This window comes from Mya arenaria, chromosome 4 (genome assembly GCF_026914265.1).
Source record: "Mya arenaria isolate MELC-2E11 chromosome 4, ASM2691426v1".
Lineage (NCBI taxonomy): Eukaryota > Metazoa > Mollusca > Bivalvia > Myida > Myidae > Mya > Mya arenaria.
The window spans coordinates 33,774,499-33,794,487 of NC_069125.1; the positions used below are offsets into that span (position 1 = coordinate 33,774,499).

The 19,989-nt window shown below is 35.4% G+C and overlaps 1 protein-coding gene across 4 annotated transcripts in view; it reads right to left on the reverse strand.

The window, feature by feature from the left end:
* Window positions 1-6,710: 6,710 nt before the first annotated feature.
* LOC128230311 (ankyrin repeat and sterile alpha motif domain-containing protein 1B-like) overlaps window positions 6,711-19,989 on the reverse strand; it is a 116,992-nt gene continuing 103,713 nt past the window's right edge. For all 4 annotated transcript variants that reach the window (XM_052942485.1, XM_052942487.1, XM_052942486.1 and 1 more), the window contains 2 exons: window positions 15,400-15,586; window positions 6,711-10,645 (listed from right to left, as the gene is read on the reverse strand). In XM_052942485.1, the coding sequence (XP_052798445.1) occupies window positions 15,413-15,586 (174 nt within the window). In that variant the 3' untranslated portion in view covers window positions 6,711-10,645; window positions 15,400-15,412. The remainder of the gene's footprint in view (window positions 10,646-15,399; window positions 15,587-19,989) is intronic.

The following is a 19,989-nucleotide window of genomic DNA, read 5'->3' on the forward strand; positions in this document are numbered from 1 at the left end:
ATGTTTTAAGGTGAGGTATCATGTGACAATAACATGTTTAAAAGTGTGGTTTCACGTGATATTGACATGTTCGATGTGCCGTACCTTCGATTATTTAAGCATACAAATAGTTTATGACGTATCTGTGGCCTTTTTGTAAGACACTCAACTGTCGATCCAGGGTTCGAAGTTTAGATCCCCCGCTTCAGAATTTCCGGGAATGAATGACAGTGCTACAGAGTAGCTCTTACCAGGGCTACATTATGTCTGTGCACTATGGCCTGCAACCTAACAAGACTAACACGCTAATATGGTCCAACATAGATGGATAAGAATTTTTTTCTAAAAACTATAATGCTTTGTTTCATAAAAAAGGCAGGACAACGCGTTACTCTCGCTTGTAAATAGTAGTGTCTGGCTTGATACAGACAGTTTCTTCGTCATGCAAAATCAGAATATTGTCTTTCAATGATGCGTTTAAGATTTTGACTGGCGAATTTTGACAAGATGAGGTGCGGACTGCAAAATAAGGTTATTTCTTAATAATTATTAACCATGATTCTAATTACAATGACATGTCTATCATTATAATGAGTCTTCGCTTTAGGGCTTGCGTGCTAGTGATGACACAAATTAATTGCCATAGCGCCAGTGTGAAACGATATGAGTATTTGAGAAATCAAATGCGACACCCCAGTGACTCCACGTACAGCAACCAAGCCACAGTGCTTGTTGAGATCTTTCGGTGGGTAGATTCCGGAAGAATAATACATCGTTAGGACACGATGCGTTAATCCAAAACCAGTCTTATTTGACTGAGACTTTGCATTGACATTAATGATAAGTGGAACTTTTTTAACGCCAGTCACCTTTCGTTTCTTACCTTTTAAGCAGTATTTTATTTTATAAATAAGGACTGTATAGAGATATGTTGATCCATGTGGTTTCTGTCTGTGTTGATTTGTGACGCTGTGTGTCTCTCGTTTAGTGACTGTTCGGCCTTAATTTTTAGTTTTTGCCTCTAAAGAGGGTTTTCATATTCCTGTAAACTCGACTTTCACTGACCATTCCAAGGCGATAATCCAACAATTTCGTTTAATACGTGTATGGTTCGTTTGTGGACTGTGTATTGTCGTGTCTCTGGTTCAGTGTCGTTTGTGCACATACCTTGTGCCTCTAAAATGGGTCTATACAACATGTATATAAATTTTCAAATACTAAGCTTGTCCCTTCTGTTTACATTGTATTATTCATTTGCACCTGGGTCATTGTATCATTAGAAATTAAACACTTCATTGTACGCGAAAGCGGATCGAAAAGTGGCTTGTTCACTTCTAAGAATGATTGTGTTTCCATTATCAGTACTCGTTTACGCGCTTTGTACATTCCTGCCTTCAGTTTAAGGAACCAATGTCTTTAATCAAAATATCTTTTCTGAAGTAAGTTCGCCCAAACCTTTACTAAAATGCAAATAGCTTAGAGTACACGAAAATCACAGAACCGAGTTCTATGATGCCATGCTGACATCCGGGTACCATGTCAGCATGGTCAGTCCAGTCCATTGTTACTCCTGGAAAAGGCAAGCTACGGGCCATGTTGGGTATATTTACAGAGATAATTAAATAGAATATTGATACACCAATGCTTTGTGGGGTTCAAATTAATTCTCTGATCAGTCCTGTTTACTTGTGCAGGAATAAATGAGAACGTCTAATCCGGGCAACTTTGCAAACAAACCTTTAATCCCTTACACGTGTTTTCCCCTGCTACTTAAGCTGGCTATGTAAATAACGGAGGGGTTCCGAATAAGACAATTTAGAACACGTGCGAAGCGCGTGCAATTTGATTACTATTTCTAACAAATATTGGGAAAGATTTATAAATACAAAATTAGTTTAAATGTGAACTCATGAATGACATTGTCTGGAATCGTCCAATGTTTTCAACACCTCATCGATGAGTTTTATTGCATGCTGGTACCGTCGTTCAAAATTAGGACATACCTTTATCGGCATACTAATGTGTGGTCTGTGGAAAATAATGGGAAAATGTTTTTTGAAACTCGTGTTTCGTCGACTCTTGACAGGCGGTAACTCCAACATATATGGATAAAGTTGTATTAGTGTGTGTATATATATATATGTGTTATGACGCTGTGTGTCCTCGTCCAGTGTTTGTATGGCCTTGAACTTTGTGCCTCTACACAGATCATTGGCCTTACCAAATACTTTCTATATTAAAGAAATACGGAAAGGGTTTGAGCTTTCCGATCGAAAACAACAACAACACAGTTTATATAATCAACGATCTTGCCGATTTTCTTTGACTATAAATTCAATTAAAGAACACGAGTGTAATCAACCTGCTTCATACTTTGTTTTAATATTCTTAGCATTTGATATCCGAAAATGATTCATTCTGTGTGATTCCAATGATCAACGCAATAAAACACAAGTTTGATTTGAATTCTGTTTGCAGTGGAAACCTATATAACAACTGAGAATGACCCAGAGCAGAAGAAGAGGCTATGGTGTGTATAGTCTACAAAGGATGTCACTCATTTAGTTTTCGTTTTTTTTCGGGGTTCGTTTTTTTCCCGGGTAGCATGAGGTTTCCGTACTAAGTTGACGCTAAACATAAAACGAATTTGGAATGGTCCCATCAGTAAACACGATGGCCGCTCGTCTTGTAGTTTTCGAAATGGCCGATGAATATTATCATCATTGAAAATATATAACTAATAAAAAAATGAAGAGAAGCTTCGCAGGTAATGGCATTCTGTTTTTCAGTGCATATGTAAATATATTCAAATTATTCCTAAAATCTTCTAGTAATGAATATTGTTTGCTTACATCAAAGGGGTCGGGCGTCCGTTGTTCCTCGACTGAGCTGGTGGCAGTATTCACACTTTCGGTGCTTGGTGTGGCAGGGGTATGATTCGATTACGTGCTTGGTCGCACCTAGGACTACCCTCGCTTTATATGAGATTGAGAAAATGAAGGAACACAGCTGAGAGCCGTCCAAACCAAGCTTGACAGATGCAAGGAACCAGCCTCTACACAATTACTATGATTACTAAGAGGCCCGTCAATTAATGTCATATAGTATATAGATAGCCAACAATTATTAATTTACTTCTTTTTAAAAAAAAGTATTTGGCCATTGTAAAAATTCGACAGTGTAACACGTGAATACCTTTTTGCTGCAACTCAATGTCACGAATGTGTATGTTAATATTCATAGAAATTAAAAGTTAAAACTTGAACTTGTGCTTGTGGGCGATTTTTTTATGTTTGTGCCTTGGAAAAATACAAAGGTTTCTTATAATGTATTTAGTTGTGGACTTAAAGATACTATGTAAAACACTGTTCATGTAAATCACGAGTATAAAAAACTTTTGGCATTTGTTTGACTCAAGATTTACACCCGGGCCTCCATGCTTCAGTCTGTTACTCGGTTACTTGCCTCTGAAGTAGTTTCAAACTTTCCAATCGGTTGCTGATTGGAGCATTTCCTTCTGTGGTGCTGATATGTTTAATATTTTCACATTGTGGCCAGATGGAGCAAGGACATGCGGTAGTTCTACGGGTTAATTAAATTACGATTTTAAGGCTTCGTTGAAAATTCAAGGACCCATGAAAAATATACATTAAGGATATGGCCAAATGAGCTCAAAGAAAAATAATACTGATTGTTAAAAAAATAACAAGAAAGGACACGTCTTAGAATATATCATAAAATTATTAAGTTAAATACGTACACTCCGATTCCTTGATATATTTTTTCTGAAAAGTATCAGAAGACTTCTGGTACAATTTTGAGTTTACGAGCTTTTTTCATACATCTTAAAATGCAATGCATTGTTGACACAAGTCTACTGATCATTTTAATCAATATTTTCGAAACTGGCTTTGTTATGGTTACATCTAAAACTACTAATTAGTAAAGCTACAGTCACACTAGGGCCGGACCGACACAAAGCATCCCGGATTCCTGGCCCCGGTTGGTCCTGGGTGAAATTCAGTCGACGGTCCCTCGACGGTCTCAAAACAACGGACTTGCCCGGACCCAACACGGCACCACAACGGATTAAAACGGAGGCAACACGGGTTACCCCGGTACAACCACGGCAGCACCACTAACCGCTCCGGAATAATCCGGACCATCCCAGACCAACACGGATCAGCTACGGACTGTCCCCGACCCAACACGGAATGCCCGGGTTGATCCGTGTCCAACACGACATGCCGGATCGAACAGGATCGACACGGTGCCACTACGGACATTCCCGGAGCCAACACAGTCGCTACACGGACCTTCCCGGATTATCCCCGATGGTCCTAGAACACCAAGACGGTTTTTAAATGTTTAAAATTGCCGGGACGGTATCACGGACCATCCTGACGGACCATCCCGGAATGTCCCGGATAAGCCCGGACACAACAAGGATCTGATCCCGGATCGGTCAAATTCGATCCTAGAAAGTCCGGATGGTCGGTGGGACTGGGCTTAACATAGAAAAAGAAACAATCTGAATTCCGAATGAAAGAAGCAGAATACAAGCACACTTTAGCTCTTTTGAATTTCCCTCCAATTTGGACATATAAATGTTACCCAGGTTGTATTAAGACATCAATATTCTGTTATTTGATAACAGTTTTCTTAACTTGAAAGGTCCTTTAATCTGCCTTTAATTTCAGAAAATCAAGGAAAAATGCGGAGAATTTCCTGTTTTGCAGGATATGTCAACTTTTTCCTCAATGAAAATACTTGTTGTAAGCTGTATAAAACCACACATGATCATAAATCCGGGATTATTGGTAATAAAATGGCAAAGTTTATGACCATTTCAGCTATGTCCACGCAATAAAACGCCGATTTCTTAGGTTAGTTTGTGTAATGAGCAGTGATAAATTATTATCTTAAGAAAATAACTAGGAATATGGTAATGTATGGTGATATCAGGTAGAACTTTCATTTTCTATTACAAAAAAACACGCGTTACTTTAAAGAAAATCATACAATTTGTAAATTTGTAAATGTTTAAAATTTGCCTTTCAGTTTTGTGCTTTGTTACAGTACATAAAGCTGTAAGAGAATAGTCATATATACATGTAAGTAATATGCTTATCATTTCAATATTTACATCCAACATATATATGTATATAGAGTATGATCACAGGCATCTGAATCATTGTTTGTCATTAAAATATTGTTTAAAACCATTTTGGGTACATACAATTAGATAAACAACACATCTGAAGATATTTAGTGTCTTTGATATACAAAAAAGAAACGAAAAGAAAAAAGTTTCTTTTTTGTATATCAAAGACACTAAATATCTTCAGATGTGTTGTTTATCTAATTGTATGTACCCAAAATGGTTTTAAACAATATTTTAATGACAAACAATGATTCAGATGCCTGTGAGTATGATGCAACACCGCTCAGGTGTCATTGATTCTGCTGTGTTACCGTGACTCTTGTTTGTGATTCTGTATGTTCTGTAGAACACATTGGGACGAGTTAATTGTACTTCACTTTGTTCATGTATGTTCTTGAAAATCCTTTGGGACAAATACACTGACATTAAATTTGCTGACATGTATGTATATTCTTGATTACACATCAAGTGCATAGTACATAATCTTTTTTTCTTAATGTTCTTGAATATCCGTTTGCACATGTTCATTGTACATATATTTGTTTCTGAATGTTCTAGAATACATGCTGGAACAAGTACACTGTACTAATATTTGTAATATTCTGAGGACAAATACTTCACACTTAAATGTGTGGTTGTTAAAGAACACCTTGGGACACTTACATTGTACATAAATGTGTTCTTGATTCCACGTTGGAACAAGTACATACATTTGTGGTACCTTCTTGAATACACAGTACAGTGTACTTTGGTTCTGGCTGTATGTTCTTAACAAAACATTGTACTTAAATTTGTGACTGTACTTAAAATTGTGGCTGTATGTTTTCGAGTACACATTGGTTATAGCTCCTGTAAAACGTTTCACCCCAAAGTGATTTCTTCTAGGCTGTATCCCCAATATTTATTGATATTTGATGTTTATTCACAATGTGCTACCTCCTGATTTGCTTGTTGATGTGTTCATTGCTGTTTGGCCTATGACCTTGTACTATGACATAATTAATTAATTATAAAATAAAAACTACAGGGACAAGCCCAATTGTCAAAAATTCAAAAATAAATGCCAAGGTGAGTACCAAAACACACAGTGTAATTTTTGTTGTCTAGTGTTTGTTTGACCTTAAACCTTGTGCCTTTTAACTGGATGAGTTTAAGTGTTATTTTGCTGGGCTTGTCCCTATAGTTTTTATTAGTTTAAGTCGCAAGAGCATCATAATATTTTGGTTTATAAGCTTTGTTTATACACATTTCTTTTAGATAGATTGTGATAAAAGCTGATGGCTTATAGAATCACTCTTGAGTCGGTGTCCTTGGTAGAAGCTAGTACAGGTGTCGATTTTGATAGACTTGAGAAAGTACCTCTGGTGGGGATCGAACCCACAACCTCTTGGGTGAGAGCCGGCTACCCATACTTATAGACCACTCTCATCCCAATACGCTTATTTGTTTATCCCTGAAGTTTCAGTTCATGCTTTTGTTTTCATTTACTTGAAAATTCCAAAGGTTCAATAAAAACAGGGGGAAATCTAGTGTACATAAAACCTTGTAGAAATAACAACCATGCACATAACATTTCACAGACTTTATTCTTTTTTCAGATATGAGTATGTCAGCATAGTACAAAATTAACAAAACTTTCAACATTAAAATTTTGTTCAAAGCAGGAAATATTATTTTCTTCAATATAAATATAACTACAAAAAAAAACATAAGAAACTTTGCTGTAAATATTGTTGTCATAAAAGCAAGGACCAGGCACCATGTTTTGGCAAAGTATAGTCAGGTGCAAGAGCTAAGCAAGATACATATAACTAATTGTTGTGACAAATTTTAGCTGTTTGTTTGTTTCAGTTAAGAAAGTTTTAATCTTAACCAGTAATGTAGCATATCTTCTATAATGAACATGTTACACATGGGTATCTGTAAAAAATGTTTGATTTTTCGTAATTGATTTTTTTTTGTAAAATTCACACCTAATGTTTTCTTTTTTTGTCATTTTTTGCATTCGCAAACTTAAGCTGTAATAATGATCAACACTGTACTTTAGAACTATCTTACTCACTTGGTTCTAATTAAAAAACAAAACAAATAATGACATTTAAAACATAATACAATTTGAAAAATGTTCTTTGCAGGTTTGTAAGTAAACAATTTATAAACTTAATACGAGAGTGATGTGAAGGCCCTTTATCGCTCACCTGAGTACCACAGCTTTTAATGTCAGAACAAGCCTTCAAACTAAGATGGTTAATCTAGATATCACTGAAACAAATATTCTGACCAAATATGACATAGTTCTGCTAAAAACTGACCAAATTCCAAAAAGATGAGGCCTCCAGAGTGTTAGCTATGTGTTTTTTCTTATATTTGCCCTCCTGACCTACTTTTTGACTCAATATGACCCATTCTCAAAATTAGCCTCAAACTGAAAGGGTCATATTCTGGCTAAGTTTTGTGAAAATACGTTAAAATGTGGGTGAACATTGTGGCTTCTAAAATATTAACAAATATGTTAATAACAAACAACGTACAGAGATGACAGACAACAGCCGATCACCACTGCTCACTATAATGAGCCATTTTTGGTCAGGGGAGCTAAAAAAAACTACAGCACTTGTGTGGTATAAAAACAAAGCAAATTAAACTAAAACTAGTACTGATTTAAAAGCAGATGGACAATTCAATTGTCTCAAAAAGGAATGTTAACTACAGATATATGTAAAACATAAGAACACATCTTTTAAAATACAACGGCTGCCAAAATATGGTATACAGATTCTAAGACTGAATTGAGTTTTCCAAATTAAAAAAATGTTACAACCAAAAAAAGTGATTTTGACTTCATTGTCAGCATATTAAGCATCACATTTCTGATGATTTATCATATGCTTATCACTTATCTAACTCAATTTTAGACTGCGATAATTCTTAAAATATACCGATGGTCACATAAAGTAGGAAATGCTATATAACTACATGTCATATATTGTATCTACGAACATCCGCAATTTCATGTGTTTCTAACAATGTAATTACTTGTGATATTATTTAACAATACAGGTATAAACCACTGTACATATCTACACAGATTTTTTTACAATTTACCAATTATGTATAAAATATTGCATAAAATATACAATGAACACAACTGTTATAATAAATTAAGACTAAATAATATAATATTTTTTTATCACCTTGAAAACACATCCATAACAGTAATACATCAAAAACAGACTTTCACATTTCTTTAAAAACAACTGTCACTGTTTCGTTGAAAGGCCTAGGGCTGGCCTCTCAGTTTTCACAAAAACATCTGCAGAATTAACTGATTACATGATTAAATCTAGTATTTAATGTAAAATGAAAGAATATAAATTCTTGTGATTTTAAAGTCTGACATTTTTTTTATTTCTTAATTTTATTTATATTATATATCTTAATTAATAATATCATAAAATATACATATTATAAAAACATATTTATACAAGTTATATTTTTGAGATATTACTCAAGTATCTTTATAACTGAAGAGTATTTTCAATAAATTTTATACCAAAACTTAAGTAATATATGAGAGATTATGTTTTTAATAGAGTTAAAACATAAGATTTTAAAACATGCTCGACTGTATAAAGGTAAAATTAGTAGAGTTAAATATTGAGTTATTTCTTACATATTAAAGAACTGAGGCCACAGAGATGAGTTGCATATAGCAAGCCATGATCTAACATCACCGAAAGGCAATTTTGCACCGACATTTGAAAAGGCGCACTGTCAAAGATATATTTATTGTGGAATGAATGTTTAATCAGGACTCAAGTTTAACCAATTCCTATATAGTTTTAATTCCTCATTTGAGATGGATATTTGGTATGCAACCATGTATTATAAACACGACCCGCAGAGTTAACGCAAATCCTCCTCAATTGTGTTTCAGTCAAAAGAGGGGCATAACCCAACAATTATTAGTCAGAGTTATGGGCCTTGCTATTCAGTGTACATGTGTATATTGTCTCTGGCAACATGTGTATCAAATTGCATTTGGGTAACTAGAACAGTACTTTAGTTATGACCTAGGTCCAAGTTTTCCACACCAATGCTTATGCTGCCACCAGCTATGAAAATACCTCGATCAGAAATAGACAAGCAAAAAAATGTTTTCGGAGGGTACCATAAAATTCGCTACGCATAGTAAAAATCTAAATACTGTTTTGTAACATACCTTTTCACAGTCATCTGACAGTTGCTAAGCACTGTAAATGCTTGCCATACGCAACGAAACTCTTCACTAAATGTATCAGTACTTCATAAACTACCTTTTGCGGAAAGACATTTATTTTTGTTCATGCGCAACAGATCACATAAAATAAACTTAAGAACAAATAAAGTTAAGTAAAGAATTTAAGTATCTTCTATACTGTAACAATATTAATACAATTATGATTAAAACATGAATTTAATAGATAATTTTAAGATGAGGTATCTATATCTTATAAAAGCACTCATAGATTTCAGGACAGCATTACCCTATATATAAACTCCAGCGCCACATAGCGAACACCATCATTCCTCTGTTTTTTTTGTTTTACGGTAGTAAAATAAATTGGCATAATTCTATAAATATTTAAGCAAGAGTTATCGGCCTTGCTATACATGTGCATATTGTCTCTTGCAACATGTGTACCAAGTTACATTTCAATATCTCAAACTGTTTATGTACCAAGTTTCATTTGAATATCTTGAACAGTTTTTGAGATGTGACCAAGGTGAAAATTCTAGCACGTTGATGACAACAATGCCAAGATTATGACAAGACCTCGACTTCTTTCTTTGAAATAACAGACAAGCTTACAGCACACTTAAACATATACATACTTTCACTTTCAACTAATAAACATATTATCATAATGAATACAACAACTAAGTGTTCAGAAAAGCAGAGTTTAAAATATGGTACGGCAACGTGCCATACATGGCACCAACTTGTTTTGTTAGGATACAAAACTACTTGTTTAGTAATGACAAGTAAAATATGCAACTCCAAAAATAATTTCTTTTTGGATATGTCTGAGCTCTACAAGTCTATGTTCAATATTTTATACACATGAATTGGTTCTAAGAATAATACACACTGAATAATTCCAAAGTAAAAGATTTGCCACATTTTTTGATTCTGTGGTCAAAAGTGTGTGAAAGTACGGTGTATCCATGTATAAACTTACACTGAACGTTCAAAGAGATTTTGTTCACAAAAAAAATAAAAGATCGTAATTACTTTTGATTTTTTCGACACTACGAAGATATAAAACAAAAGGTTGATGAGTAGAATAGCAGCTTCATGTAGAAAGAATGTTTCTTGGCCCTTTTTAATCGTCTTTTTAATCGTCTTTCCTTTATTCAGCAAACGGATTACTCATGTCTCATAATCGGTCCGTTTTATGTTGGCACTGTTTTGATGAAAGCATTCCACAGGCGCGTCGTCCAATTAAAACTTCTTTTTACCTTAAAATAGATAAAAATAAAATAAAGAATTTGGGATGCGAATAAGACATGAAAGTATCACTTAGAACTGCTTTAATTAAGGGAGAGGGAGAAGAAATGGCATCAGTAGAAACGCAAATGTTACGCTAAATGATCGTCCTATAATTAGATGCATAGTGGGCGGTGCACAAGAAATACCTTAGGGCGTGTAATATGATAATAGCGCAGCACAAAACACAGGATATGCATGTCGATTAAATAACTCAGCATTATGCTCACACGCACATTGCATGCAATGGAGCTGAATCTTAAAGTGTGTCGATGCACAACATTCAAAACGCAAAAAGAACATAACAAATTACACGCAAATAAATTCGCACTCAGATTATTTATGCAGAAAAATTGACCAATTACAAGTTCTGTTACAAGTCATTTCTGCTGCGTCATTTTTTAAATCCATACTCGATATTCTATGTTTAAAGCAGGTGCATAAATATTGAAGACGATACTTTAGAAATATGCAGTAAAGATACGGTACGATATCGTCAAGGACAATTTAGAGTGAAAAAGACAAAATTTGACTATTCGCTGTAGTCAATCGTTTAAAATGATATAAAAATATGCTTTGAAAATGCAGAAAATTCAGTGTGGCTATATAATCATTAGGAAATTTTCACACGCATCTTCAATTTTCTTCTTCAGTGATAAATAGAGAGTGCAAGTTGAATATTTAATTGTGAGGAACTATAATTAAATGAGATAAAAATGCAAGTGCTCTCAAAATTACAGGTTGCGTAACGCAAAATGTCATGTGACCTGCTATTTTTACCTTCATGGGTGCAGCAAATTATCGATGTAATAAAAACCTACAAATCGTGTAACTCAATACAAGCCATTCTTTATTATCGCGTTGGTCCCATTATCACCATAAAGCTAACCATACTTTATCATATTCGGGTCAATAAACAAATGACGCAAGGTCGAGTCACCGAGCAACAAAGTTCTAAGCTCCGCCTTTGCAAAACAAATTATCCATAGAGCTAATGTCGGCGCTTTAATGTGCATTTTTCTATGATCAGTAACGTTAACATACACGAACCATTTTGTTCATAAAAAGGAGTAATTATTTCATTTTCAAAAATAATCAGGACAAATGCAACCATGTACCTTCCTGTACAATTTTCTGTATCAAGATCAAAAAGATAATGCCAAAAATCATGTAAGGATTGAAAGCAGGTCAAAAATTTATCTTCCATAAAGTATATATCAAAATCGTACTTGCACCTACCTCCGAAAATCAACAGAATAAACACAAACAATTAACATGCCAATCACATATCACATTAAAGTTGTTTACCAAATACCAACTGCTAAAATAGTCTCTAACATATTAATAACAACTTACAAACATGGCGGTCTAATTATTATGCGCTTTATGAGTAAGCAGAAAAGGCGTGTTTAGTTATCTAAGGGCATATAACTGCATTATGCTCCATTAAAAGCCCTGTAAGATGTAAAGTGTGCAAAAAAATAACATTATCTGCACTCAACTGCTCAGATGGAAGTTTTAACCATGTTATTATCTAGTTAGGACTAAAATCTTAATTGGTATAGAGAGTATTTCAAAGGAGTTTTACTGCTTAGAGATTATATACTTTCCTACTGGAGGCTAATAAAAGATGCTTTCATGATATGAGCAGTACTTTTAAAGAAAGTTCAAATTTTTATGTGACTTTAAGAGATGACAAAATCAATATTTGACATCTTTTTACCCAATTGTTTTAAAACAAGAGTTCCGCAGGCTGGTCCAATGTCTCATCCATTTTTCTCAATGAAATGAAGAGTCATAGCTAGGCATAAGTATTTTAGCCAAGGAGATGGGATTTATTTACATGCATGTGATTATGTATATTGTCATTGCATGGTGAGGTATTAGGGTTTATTCCTGTATGAAAACATGGACTTCACAAAAATAGGTGTACAGACCAAATGTTTTCATACACAGATGAACTGCAGTTCTAAATACCTTCAATATATTTACACTCATTATTTAGTTAAAACATTATATATTTAACAATGATTGTGAAGAAAGTTTTAACAACTTATACTAAGTCATTCTTGTTGGCATGATGTTGTGCCCGATTGTGGTCTACTGTTGTAAGGGAAACTAGAGTACCCGGAGAAAACCCACTAGTCCGGCCTGGTGACCAAACTCACATCCGCACGAGCCGGGAATCGAACCTGGGTGCTTTGGTGAAAAGAAAGTGCTCTAACCACTCATTTATTGCAAATGTTCTCTAGGATAATCTGACCATAAATGCCTAAAATAATGCTTGGAAGATAATAGAGCATATATTTTTGGCTGTTTGAACAGACGCTGTTTCAATGACATTCCTCATTTCATCGACACCACATACATTTTACGACTATAAAACGTTATTTGACAATCACAAGTGATGTTGTTGTAGTATCTGAAGTAATCCGCAGCTGTTGCGTTCATCAAAATATGAATACAATTGAAAGGATCTGCATTCATCTAAGGAAGCGCAATAGGAGTGTAAATATAAACATTTGTATGAAGTTTGACACAAAAAACTTGTAGTTATGGACAAAATAGAGGTTTTTGAACACCAACTACATCAGAACTAAGCATTGTATGATGTAACCTTGTTTAGACAGAGACATCGTTACACACGCTGTGCAAATTGTGCCCTACAAAATTGTTCATGATGGTGTTCAGATGTGTAACAATTTTATCTTCAGCTTTCCAGATGAGATAACTGCACATCAGCACACCAAACCGTGTACTATTCCTTGGTCATGAATAAGATTCACAGGCTTTTAAGTTTCTCTTTGGATTGATACAAGGGCATTACTAATAATTTGTTTTACAAGAGTGATAAGACCAAGACTTATTATCCAAACGAGTTGTGTAACTGATAATATGTAAAAATGTTTCATGACATTTTCTTGAACTTCTGTAAGATGCGAAATATGTAAAAATGTTTCATGACATTTTCTTGAACTTCTGTAAGATTCGCTGACAACATTCTAAGCCAACACCTTAGCTTTGACAACAATTCAAAACGTTTTCTTTAAAAAGCCACAGCAAAAACAACATCGAGAATACATTTTCTAAACGCTTTCCTGGATTACGCATTATTTAACTTATATTCGTAAAAAAAATGTAGAAATGATTTTATTATGACCGGTTTTGATAAACATTTGGCTCGCCCTTCCGCAACTTTTATTAGTATAAATCATAATTAATGGCAACGCGCGTGTTAAGTTTTTTATCTCGTATATATATATAAAATAAGCGCGGTCAGAGCATTCTTATGAGTTAATCATAAAAAATGAATGGATATCAGCATATAATATGGGAACAATAAATATAAATAATAATATTATATATTGTTGTCATTTTACTTTTTATATTACCTAAACGAAAAAAGTGGAAAAAAACCTGACATCATGTTTTTTTGCAGTAAACCACTGTCAGCGATAATTGCACAGCGTTCTATAAGCGCACATTAATTTTCAGATCAAGTTACCCTCGGCGCTAGGTAACGTAAACACATGTCAAACAGCACACAATAGACCTCTCTATTCTAAAGGCGATATATTTCAATGCCTGTCCCGGTTTTTTTACCTCGATTCAATACGCCGACTAAAGTGAAGTACATTGCAGTTAATAGCAAACATGTGATGTGTGCATGCAATGCATCTAAAAATAGCATACCTCATAACCTTGACATTCCTCATGCGTCCTGAGACTATGCCGGCCATATTCAGGATTCACACAAACTGACCAACACACGGATTTATATTCCAATAGTGACCACAAAGTTTACAAACGAGATGTTAACGAAATTGTTCACGCTAAATCGCAAACCGCGACAATAATTTCCAAAAAAAGTAAATGTCCAGCCAAGATCTTTATACTGCAGTCTAAGACTGCTGAATTAGACTGCTGAACATATATGATTTTCTGCCTTTGAAAGCTCAAAATCAACAATAATGACTTAAAAACCCAGACAGAGGTTATAAACTGGCCATAAAATCATGTCTAGATGCACACTGTGCAGTCAGATGCACTCTGGGTGCCCTGTAATTAGCTGGGACCCCTTATAGAAATAAGTTTCTTTCAAAAAAAAAAACAAGGTAAAAAAGTCCTCTTTCTTACTTTTTGCAATAACGCCGATAGAGTTGCACCCCTTATTCAATTCGCGTTTTCTTCTTGTTTAGGCTAATAAGCGCTGAACATGCACTTCGACATGCAAATAAATGCATGTTTTGAGAAGGATATTAGGAAAATTTATAAAAAATTGTAATCTGCACTTAATGGCAGTCATATACATCTACACAATTCATAAAATTATATGTCTGATGATAAAATTTAACAAAACGCATTGTTACGGTTAATGTTAAATCGGCATCATAAATCGATACTAGTCCTTGATGATGCGAATATTGCTTCTGACAATGTTGATGCTGTTTATATTAACATCATTTTATCACGGAGTAACTATTCGTAAAAATTGCTTCGATCAAAACTAATTTCGAGAACTCGTCGATGGCGTGTTTCTTTCCAGAAATGCAGTTTCCGCCCTTTGATCACAAGTTGACAAATTTGTTTAGGGTATTACGGTGAGTTGAACGAGAAACAACAATATTTAAACTTTTCCATCTCATAAGGGAATAAATGGGACTGGGAATGTAACACTGGTGACCTTTATTTTTGTATATACTGTTTAATGCACCTATTTCAATACCTGAAAACCCCTGCTATACAGTATCAGTGGAGAATTTGGACGAGGTACTACGCGAGTCTTCCGCATCGCTGTGACTCATCTTGCGGTCCAGTTCCATGGCCTCTTCGAGAGATTTTTCTTTCATCGCCATCTGGAAAGCTACCTCAAACGATTCGCCTAGTGTCAGTATTATGTCATGGGCCAAGCTCTGGAATTCAAACATATAAAATAAGGCAATGAAAACTAGCGGGACATGCCCATCATTTAAACTGTTAATTCCAGTTTGAAAGCACTGAACCTTGCTCTTGTTCATACATCAATAATCAAAGAATTCAAGAAGCAAATGGTTCCTTGGGAAGTATACTTTTGAATACCATTATGTTTTAATTCCTAGTGGATGCATATGTGAGTTTGCATCTAGCATCAACAATGCCATTTCCACAAATGTTCAAGTTCTGTTTTCTTAAACTTTTCTAGAAATGGCAATTGACGCATGTCATAACACCAACAAATTTAGAACTATGTAGATTTTAGTCTCCCCTCTTTTTACAATTTTGCTACATTTTTTCATCACACGCCTTCATGGTTGAACGTCCTTTTAATGCTGCTTCCAATGACATAAAATAACCAAAATACAAAAAAAAATCTTCACAATGAAATAAACCATTCGAGACAAAAATCAGTCTCGACCACATTTTCTTCGCAACATGTTGTCAGATAAATAGGAAAATGACAACTATCATCTTTTCCTATCTAATTCATTACTTATGACAACCTTAAATGGTTTTCTTTTCTCTTGATCGTTTAATACGACAGATCAATCTGACGAGTGATATATCATCTGCCAAACACCATGTCGGAGCCATTTCCTCAGTACGTTGACCACTGTATGCGAGCAATAATGGCAGGAAAATCACTGTGAATTCCCATATGTGAGTTCCCATTGCCTTCCGAGGGTCCCCATTCACTGCAGCTGTGAATTCGTCCAGCGTCTATTCAAATTTGAGACGGTCTTACCGTCAATAAAACACTGAGAACTTTTTCCAACTGCTCATAGATTACGCCTCATTTAATCACGTAAAAAGCCAGCCATCAAGTATGATTTCTTGTCCAGTATTGTCAGAAACACTGACGAGCCGGGCTTAATTGATAGCAGTTCGTCTCAACGTTCTAAGTTCTCATATTGCTAAGGTTAATAAAAGTTTCAATACAGAATGTTTCGGGTTAACGTGAAATGTCGGCAGTGAAATAGATCTGTCAAAGTGTACAATGCAGGCTGGCTGTGACCAAGGAATAAATGACCAAAGTTATTGATCTTTTCTCATTGGTCAATACAACTCACTATAAAGCATCTGAATGGTCAAGAGCACAGGTCAAGCTTCCAAATAAAGTTGATGCTAGTTAGTGAACATGCTCTTTATGTGCAAACAAAAGGGATTAGAATAAATCACCTTCAAAATACATGTCACTACATCTTTATTGAAAGGAGTAGAAATATTTTGAATCACTGTTCAAAATGTAGGAACCACTACTTTCTTCATGACATGAAAATCAATGAAAGACAGCTAAACACAGCAAAATATATTACTCAAAAACGTCAAGAAACATTATGAAATGTATCAAAAAGAGACTCGTAAATGTTGCCATCAGCAAATAAGCTCCTAATTAATATTATAAAGCTTTAAAACTGTGTGAGAGTATTAATCTCTGAGACAAATGAGCGATCACTTGTCCCTAAATACTGACAAAACTGCCTAAGGGTCCTTATATGAAGTTACATGACAAACTTCTGAGAGCGGTAGAAAAAATGAGATATATATTCCGGAACATTAGGTGCTGAATTGAATACATTTATCATAACCAAATTTATGACACGAGCGTTTTCTTGTCTAGGCAATAGGACAATCTGGTAACGTTGACAAAAGCAACACGTCGAACACTTCAAGCCTAAAAGATGGGCAAACAATGCACCCAACCACTTCCTTGGGCAACAACAGGTGTGACCATGGTAAACCCAACCATTTTCTTGGGTTACAACAGGTGTGATCATGGTAAACCCAACCATTTTCTTAGGGCAACTACAGGTGTGACCAAGGTAAACCCAACCATTTTCTTGGGTAACAACAGGTGTGACCATGGTAAACCTAACCATTTTCTTGGGCAACATCAGGTGTGACCATGGTAAACCCAACCATTTTCTTGGGTTACAACAGGTGTGATCATGGTAAACCCAACCATTTTCTTGGGCAATATCAGGTGTGACCATGGTAAACCCAACCATTTTCTTGGGCAACATCAGGTGTGACCATGGTAAACCCAACCATTTTCTTAGGGCAACATCAGGTGTGACCATGGTAAACCCAACCATTTTCTTGGGTAACAACAGGTGTGACCATGGTAAACCCAACCATTTTCTTAGGGCAACATCAGGTGTGACCATGGTAAACCCAACCATTTTCTTAGGGCAACATCAGGTGTGACCATGGTAAACCCAACCATTTTCTTAGGGCAACAACAGGTGTGACCATGGTAAACCCAACCATTTTCTTGGGTAACAACAGGTGTGACCATGGTAAACCCAACCATTTTCTTGGGCAACATCAGGTGTGACCATGGTAAACCCAACCATTTTCTTAGGGCAACAACAGGTGTTACTATGGTAACAATACAGGTCACTATTCCCTGACCATGGTAACAATACCTGTCACCATTTTTCGCCCATGGTAACAATACCTGTCACCATTCTCAGACCATGGTAACAATACCTGTCACCATTCTCAGACCATGGTAACAATTGTTACCTGTCACCATTCTCAGACCATGGTAACAATACCTGTCACAATTCTCCGCCCAACTCAGACAATCTCCTCCCAGGGTCTTTGACACCTAAATGTATTCAGCAACACTCATGGTGCAATTAATAAATGACAACCGTGCAATATGCTAACTAGAAGTAGATAACTCCAAATCCAAAATGTTAAAAAAAACACGAGTCTGACTCATCTATATCACTACACAATTTTATTTTATTTTATAATAAATTGCTGTAAAAACTTGAAGAATAAATCTCAAAATAGTGAGTCACACAAAATTAGAAACATAAGCAGTTTGTTATAAATGTAACTATGGTACTCTCTATGTGGGTTGCGTCATAATTCACACCTGGCAGAATCACGAAATTGCTGCATATTTCAGAGAAAATTAAGTAACCAGCCTTCATAAAGCAACAGAAATGTGCAAAGTAAATAATTAGACCACCAGACAAGATCAACAGTAATAAATGGGCCATCTCAATGACAAACGGTCTTAGTGTCTGACCACCCAAGCTTACGCTACAGTTTGTGCGTAACTTGTGAGAAATTCCATTTGTAAAAATCATTGTTTAGATATGATGGGTGAATTAATCTTGAATGTCTTGCCCTCACTTATCCTAAAGTAGATGTAAAGACAATTTGTACCATATTTGAACCATATTTGAGAGTGTTCTTTTGTCTACACATCAGCTCCCATATTGAAAGGTTAACATGAAGGATTGGCGTAACCGTTCAATAACTGCCATGCCTATGATTATCACTTATACCACACACTGTTTATTGAACGCTGTCCTTGACAGCATGGTTCAAAACAGTTACAACACCAATAACCCTCATGATTGAGATCATTCACTCATGTTAAAATGCTTGTTCATAATCTCAATAAATCAGGTTTGAGTTCTGTAACTATTACTTATACAAATGAGTAACAGAAAATTACGTGAAATTATATATATATTTCTTTGAAAATGCCCCATAGAGTATTAAAAAGTAGTGTATTAAACAATTGTAGCAGTACAGATGAACGAATTTGTTTTTATGACTTCACCCAACACCATCAATTGTCCAGTGGGTCTAGTGGTTACTGTACTCGTTTCTCACCAAGGCATCCCAGGTCCGATTGCCGGTCTGAGTATTTGCATGTGAGTATGGTTTGTGGTCACAAGCTGGACAAGTGAATTTCCACCGGTTTCCCCCACAAGTCAAGATGAGACTCTAGCATACAAAACTTCATGCCAACAAGAGTGATTAATATAATGTTGTAATACTTTTCACAATTGATGTAAAAAAATAAGTTTAAACTAACACCTTACATGTAAAAGATGAATAGACACCAACAAGAAGACTCAAAGAGGCTAACAATATGGCAAGTCCCACTCTTTCAATGAGACACATTTGGTGGACTGGCTGAGCAGAAAATTAAATAAGCAAGCAACCGTTTGTTAATTGCTTAATTTGCTTGAAATCATCTTTCCAAGAGGATAGACAGCGGAAACAACACCCTCGCCACCATCATTGGTCCGGAGATGTTGGGGCAACTTAACCGCTAGATTTAACGCCCGATAACTGGCAATGATATGCCTGATTTTACGACAAATCAGGTTTTGTATGATTTCATTAAACGTACAGGATAAACTCCTTTATCAGGCATGCATAATGTTCATTACTTGCATCATTTCATGGCAAAATAAACAACATTGTACAGGACAATGCCATTGGCTGACTGTCTCTCAGGGTTACAGTAAACTGTTTTTTGAAGAGAGCAGTGGTCTTTAGGTAAAGGTGCCTAGCTCTTGGA